Here is a 7,145-nt window from a genome sequence, read left to right as displayed (position 1 = left end):
AAGCAGCATATACAGGAAAATTATCAGTTAGTCATAACCATTAGTATGTATTTTGCATTCATTCATTAGTGATCTTCCCCTTAAATTGCCAGCAGAAGTAACCTGCTTTAAAACTCCAGAATTTTGTTTACTGTATAAAAGAAATTTGGAAGAAACCAGAAGAAATAAATGTTTGTGTGAAACAGAATCTTACTTTATTGTTTCTGCCTAGATTCTGAGAGAATCTGAAAGGCTTCAGTTTCTACCTGACTAAAACTCAAAGATTAAATTAAACTACTTTTCCTGTGACTGTTGATTATGAAGAAGCTGTCTCCAAACAAGAGAAAACAACAGGAATCACATCATCATTACATTATTGTCATAATAATTTACACAAGTCTGATTAATGGAAACATTTATATGTGGAATTAAGATAAAGGCCAAATCTTGAATGTTGTCATTGTATGTGAATATGAGCCAAGAAGCATAACTTATCCAGGTTGCACTTACTTTACTACCTGAAGAGCAGCTAAAACATTACACAATATTTACTATATCATGTATAGAGGTTTTCGCTTTGAGACAAAAAGCAAAACATATTCTGCATAGATTGTGATTCTTTTTGTACCCGAATTGACACCCTTAAGGTCATTGTGAATTAAAATGTTTGTAAATGACTCATTTGCAAGTTCCTTTTTAAAGTTTTTAAGGTTCCCATTTACAATAACCCTCACAGAATACAAAAGGACAAAGAGTATAACAATTCCTCTAAAACCTAACCTTGTGTATTCACATGATGCTACCCATTTTTGTTGCAAATTTCAAGATTTTTAATGAAGCAGGTCATGGTTGGTTTAATATAAATCAAGTGTCTAATTACCAGACAACCTGTGCTTAATAAAACCAATTTGGCCTGACTTAACAAATTGAGGTAAAAATATTACATAAAGAGTTAAGTGAACATTTTACGCTCAATACAATCTTTTCAGTCATAAAAGGCAATCCTGTGGACACTAAATATGCATCCCCTTTTATCTTTTAAGATAAAAGATGAATAAGCTATGCCTTTATTACAAGTGTTTAACATAATTTAAGTATGTCTTTTAGAGGAAGGCAGTTTGAGTATACTGCCTTTTCAGTCAAGTCATCAAGTTTTTACTCTTTTTGGAATTAGTGCCATTTAGCAGTGAGGTTGCAGATTACAACCAACTAAATACCCCCCATCTCACCATAGCCATCCAAGGGTGCAGAATTTATGATTGCAGTGGAATTAATTTTGCTTGAGCTCATGACAACACCATAGCTACACCATATCATACTATTTCAGAACAGAATAAAACCACTCCTCTCTAAAAAATGGTAAATTGCAGCATGAACCACACATTTAAGCATTACAAGGCAATGTCAAACTACCCCACAAACATATGGTACATATATTACATTTTATTGATGAAATGGCATATGTAATACCAAGATAATAACAATATATATAAAAAAGAAAAAAATCTAAATGATTAAAGAGGTAAGTAAAGAGGACTAAAACAATAGGCTCCTCAGTCAATGTCATCTGGTGGATTATAGTGCCCAGACACTTATAAAATGTTTTTTGAATAATAAACTGTATGGGTTGTGATTTTCCAATAAAAAAACAAAAGAAGATAAACATTAACGCTCATCCTACTCACTGGAGTACCTGTAGAATATAGAGGTATACTTTTTATCATGTCTCAGAAGTGCTTTCTATCATTCCAGTTTTTCATGACTTTGTCAATCAATGTGTTTGTACTGAATTCATATCACTGTTTCCTGTTTCAGATTTAATTTTCTGGTTTTAGAAAAGAACTATGTATTGGGGTCCTGGGGAGCCCAGTCAAAAGCACCCAAAGTATCATACACTATCAGGTGTTGTGACAATGTGTGATGGTGTGCTATCAAAACACCTGATATCATGTGCTATTTTAGTTTTACACAATTTGCAAATTAACATTATTACATAAATAATAATGCTTTGGGAAAATATAAATTAACATTTTTCTGTGATAATTGTTTGTTACAGTAGTTTATACTCGGGTGCCCAGCAACCACAAGTAGTCGTCCAAGTTGTATGTTGAACATGCTGGTAGAATGAGGTTAAAAATAATTTATAAAATGTGGGTAATGGATTATATCATGATTATTTTTGCTGAAAAAAACAATTTTACATCAAGTTTTATATGTTATAATAAGATAATTAAGTTTATTTGTGTGTTATGTCCTGCCCCCATAGCCCGTGCTCTCATGAGGGATGTGAAAGACCAAATAATGACGGAAAGCATGCAATGGGGATGACATAGCCCTGCATATAAAATTAAACAACCTTATATGAAGAATAGAAACAGTTGTGAAGGGAGGAGGGCAATTATGGGAGCTTTTCTTGACACATATTTCTTTCTGTGTGTCCACCTTATTTTGTTTTTTTTGTCTTCCTCCTCTTTATGCCCTGCGTCTTCCTCTATTCCCTCATCTTGTAAATTACGGAGAAAGTTTCATCTTAATGAAGTGCACAAGCCTGGCGATGTGGTTCTAGGTGGGCTGTTTGAGGTCCACTACACCTCTGTCTTTCCTGAGCGAACATTTTCCTCAGAGCCACAACAGCCCATCTGCAAAGGGTAAGTTTGACACACATACAGCAGCCAGCACAAATCTGCAAATAATCTCATCTACTCAGAGTATTCATTGGTACAGAAGAAAATGTCACTGTGCTGAAATGCTTAGGAAACATGAGTAATGTAACTTTTCATGACAGTTTTAGTGATAGGCTTATTTTTAAAAATGCATCTGTATTCTGTATAATATGGTATTTCCATAGCTTTACTGTTGTGTTTCATATACATCTACCCAGTTCTCACAGTGCCATATTACTTTTTGGTGGTTAATTGTGACAATTTGTGTGTTAGCTTTGACACTCTAGGATTCAGGCATGCAATGACCATGGCCTTTGCTATTGATGAGATCAACAAGAACTCCAATCTCCTACCTAATGTGACTCTCGGATACAGTCTTTATGATAACTGTGGTGCACTTGTTGTTGGATTCAGTGGTGCGTTATCACTGGCAAGTGGACGAGAAGAGCAGTTTCTGCTTCAACAGAACTGTTTCGGGTCCCCTCCAGTCCTGGGGATTGTGGGTGATCACTATTCAACATTTTCTATTGCTGCCTCCAATGTGCTAGGTTTATACAAAATGCCCATTGTAAGTGTTCTTTTTAATGCACAGTGTTTGAATTATTTTCATCTTTCAAAGTAATACATTGCTAAAATATGAAAATATTTCAAATGGGTCTGACTTGTATGAGATGAGTAACCTGTGTGTATGTATGTGTTTCTTTATAGGTGAGTTATTTTGCTACATGTTCCTGCTTGAGTGATCGGCAACGGTTTCCATCTTTCTTTAGAACAATTCCAAGTGATGCTTTCCAGGTGAAACTCCATTAGCAAAATTAAAAACTACAAAAATATGTTTCACAGTACAGCTTGTGAAATATGTCCCTAATGTTTTTTTTATTTTTTATTTCCTGAACTCTTAACTCTATAAGTTACATTAATTAAAGTTAGATATATGTTATTTTAGGAGAACATATTGTCTGTGCACTAATTGCTTCACACTAATATATCCACTTAGGTGCGTGCTATGATTCAGATTCTAAAACACTTTGGCTGGACTTGGGTAGGCCTGCTGGTCAGTGATGATGACTATGGACTCCATGTTGCTCGTTCCTTCCAGTCTGACCTGGCTCAGTCTGGTGGAGGTTGTCTGGCCTACTTGAAGGTTTTGCCCTGGGACAGTGATCCAAGTGAACTCAGAAGGATTGTGGATGTGATAAAGACATCAACAGCTCGTGTGGTCATGGTGTTTGCACACGAAATCCACATGTTTCAACTTATGGAAGAGGTTGGAATTAAAATGTAATGAATGAAATTAATGATTTTTGGAAACGTAAGATGAGGAATTTATTTTTTGTCTGTAGCAAAATTCCTTTACCAAAATCAAATCAAATTCAATCAAAGAAAATGATCTAAAAAAGCAAATTTCGTTTCGATCATTGTGAGATCAATATGTTTGGTAACATTACCTGTACATAGAGATGAAAAAACAATTGAACCTGTCAACGATCCACTAGTTGACAAAATCGCTTGAAATATTTGAAAATGTTTCCATCAGTGTGAAGGAGGGAAAGGACCATTCCCAAATAATCAAAAATAAATAATTAAATTATTCAAATAAATGTATTAAATTGGCTTGGTAATAAAGCTTACGACAAACGGAAGTTTGTTATAACATTCAGTTATGTATTTTGAGAAAATCCAAACCACTCAAAGAGCTTATTTACCTGACTTTATAGTATGTGCTTCTTTTTTAAACATAGATTCCAATAGGCAGGTCCTATGTTAAATTGAGCACCTTGTGCTGTCCTTAATAAGATGTTTTTTTAAAATCTCTACCTATGTTACAAAAAATGTTTGTAGAGAATTGCTGTACACAACATTTGCAGATGACTGTATTTTTTCAGCAGTTTTGTTTTATATAATGTTATGCAGGTGGTGAGGCAGAATGTAACAGGCAGACAGTGGATAGCAAGTGAAGCCCTGACAACAGCCACTGTGCTCCAGACACCCAGCCTCATGCCGTACCTGGCTGGGACGTTGGGCATTGCCATCCGTCGAGGAGAAATACCAGGACTCAGGGAATTCCTCTTACAAATACGTCCTAACCAAAATGACAATGACTTCGGAAATAGCATGGTAAGAATTTAATCACACAATTTGGTCTACAATTGCAAGAATAATATGTTGTGATTTCTGTTAATACTGACTTTTTAATATTTCAGGTTAGACAATTTTGGGAATACACATTTCAGTGTAGATTTGATCCAGCAGGTTGGGTGGAAGCAGAGGGACCACTAAGTATGGACAGGAAGATATTGAAAATGTGGAACTGAGTTTTGGATCTTTCTAACCTCAGCCTGAGTACAAGTTACAAGCTTTGTATGCTCTGGCATATGCGTTTGATAACATGCTGCAGTGCGAGCCAGGGCGAGGGCCTTTCAGTGGGCACAGCTGTGCCACTTCAGAAAGACTGGAGCCATGGCAGGTGTGATATGTATTTACACTCCACCTGTTTATGTTTTGAAAACAGCTGCTTCCGCTTGAGGTACTTAATGAATTTAGTTTTGTTCACATAGGATATTGTGGAAAAAATACATTTTGCAATGGAATTGATAGTGGCTACTAATTTTATTATTTCGTTAAAAAGTAAAATATTTAATACTACAAGTAGCAGGATAAAACGCTTTTCTATTTTGTTTTGTGACAAAGATCACTGACTGCTAGGTAACCAGTTAGACTAAAATTAAAATGTCGTGATTTTGTTGCAAATCATTTGAACAATAGGTTAAACCTGCTTTTGAATGGAGTCTGTCACAATTTTTATATTTTTTTCTTATATATTCTCTATTTGTAGCTTGTACATTATTTGCAAAAGGTCAACTTCACCACACAATTTGGTGATGAAGTGTCATTTGATGAGAATGGTGATGCTTTACCAATATATGATATCATGAACTGGCTATGGCTCCCTGATGGAAGAACTAAAGTTCAGAATGTGGGTGAAGTTAAGAAGTCTGCCTTCAAAAGTGAAGAACTCACAATTGATGAAAACAAAATCTTCTGGAATTTTGAATCGAACAAGGTAATTTCTGCTTTTTCAAACACATCTCCTACTGTAGATTTAGCAATGTACAATAATAAAAAATGACAAATACAATTATCTCCCTACAGTCACCCCAGTCAGTGTGCAGTGAGAGCTGTCCACCAGGAACCCGCATGGCCACAAAGAAAGGGGAACCTGTGTGTTGTTTTGACTGCATTCCTTGTTCTGAGGGAAAGATCAGCAATAAGACTAGTGGGTATTTATGTTTTCAATGTTTTTATTTTACTTAATGAATGCTATACAAAGTGAATATCTTCTGCTTTTTGTCAGACTCCATGGAATGCACCAGTTGTCCAGAAGACTTTTGGTCGAGCCCTAAGCGTAACGAATGTATTCCTAAGAAAACAGAGTTTCTCTCCTACAATGAGCCTCTGGGTATCTGTTTGACAACCACCTCGTTGCTGGGCACATTTATCTGTGCTGTTGTTTTGGGCATCTTCACCTATCATAGGCGTACACCCATGGTACGTGCTAACAATTCAGAACTGAGTTTCCTGCTTTTGGTGTCACTTAAACTGTGTTTCCTGTGTTCACTGCTGTTTAATTGGCACGTTCCCAGCTAAATGGACATGCCAGCTGAGACTGCGCATTTGGATCACTTTTGTTCTTTCTGATGTCATGGAATTATGGTGAAAAAACCACTATTAAAGTTATCATGGTGATTGTCCAAGAGCCACACAAGCCATGAGGAAATGGGTTGGAGCCAAATCTCAAAGTGGGTATTGGCGGATTGCACAGGAGAGGACAAGTCTTATTGCTTCATTGACCTCAATCAAGCGAGGTAATCAAAGCACCAGTTGCTGTGTGGAGTATTCGTATCTGCCTCACAAGAGTCCTTTATTTTAAAATCACATGAGTAACCAGTTCACGATCGGTACGCGATTATTGTAAGTTCTTACGATAGCAATGGATTAAGTTTTTAAAAACCTTTTCAGCTGACTTTCACTGCGATTACTTGGACACAGAGTACTTCTCCAGATAACTAGATAGTGGTGTGACTTGCAAGATCCGAGTCTTTTTTTTCCTGCTAGTCTTAGATTTTCGCAATATTAGCTGTTTGCTATCAGACCATGTGTGTCAAAAGCGTCTTTAGAGGACATCAGGCTTCATCGTTCGACGAATGCTTGATTTGCTCTTTGATGTTGACGCTCGCGCCCTGTTCTCGAATACACGTGTTCATTAAGACAATATTCGACCTTTGCTTTCGAACGGTGTAACAGGGTGGTCAGCTTATGTATTTCATGTCCAACAACAATTCAAGAGTTGCGCAAGGTATATATAGCTCAATTCCAAATGCCTGACATCCGAGTTTTGGCTCATCCCCTTTGTGAGCGCTGTTTAATGGACAATATAATAATCTTTGTACTAACAACTTACTAGAGTATATTTATTTGAATTTACATCGAGGAATTGATATC

General features: G+C 36.3%; 1 protein-coding gene across 1 annotated transcript in view; it reads left to right on the top strand.

Annotated features, from left to right (window-relative positions):
* Positions 1 to 2,439: 2,439 nt before the first annotated feature.
* Positions 2,440 to 7,145, top strand: part of LOC118342064 (extracellular calcium-sensing receptor-like) — a gene marked incomplete at its 5' end in the record, with an annotated part of 12,607 nt that continues 7,901 nt past the window's right edge. The window contains 11 exon segments of the mRNA XM_035680493.1: positions 2,440 to 2,627; positions 2,916 to 3,210; positions 3,351 to 3,437; positions 3,640 to 3,909; positions 4,557 to 4,760; positions 4,847 to 4,976; positions 4,979 to 5,109; positions 5,479 to 5,706; positions 5,796 to 5,919; positions 5,998 to 6,269; positions 6,271 to 6,356. Coding sequence (XP_035536386.1) covers positions 2,440 to 2,627; positions 2,916 to 3,210; positions 3,351 to 3,437; positions 3,640 to 3,909; positions 4,557 to 4,760; positions 4,847 to 4,976; positions 4,979 to 5,109; positions 5,479 to 5,706; positions 5,796 to 5,919; positions 5,998 to 6,269; positions 6,271 to 6,356 — 2,015 coding nt within the window.

The sequence above is a fragment of the Morone saxatilis genome, unplaced genomic scaffold (assembly GCF_004916995.1).
Source record: "Morone saxatilis isolate NCDOM2014 unplaced genomic scaffold, NCSU_SB_2.0 Contig8, whole genome shotgun sequence".
NCBI lineage: Eukaryota > Metazoa > Chordata > Actinopteri > Moronidae > Morone > Morone saxatilis.
The sequence above is the reverse complement of the archived record's forward strand: the minus strand, read 5'-3'. Positions and strand labels throughout refer to the sequence as shown.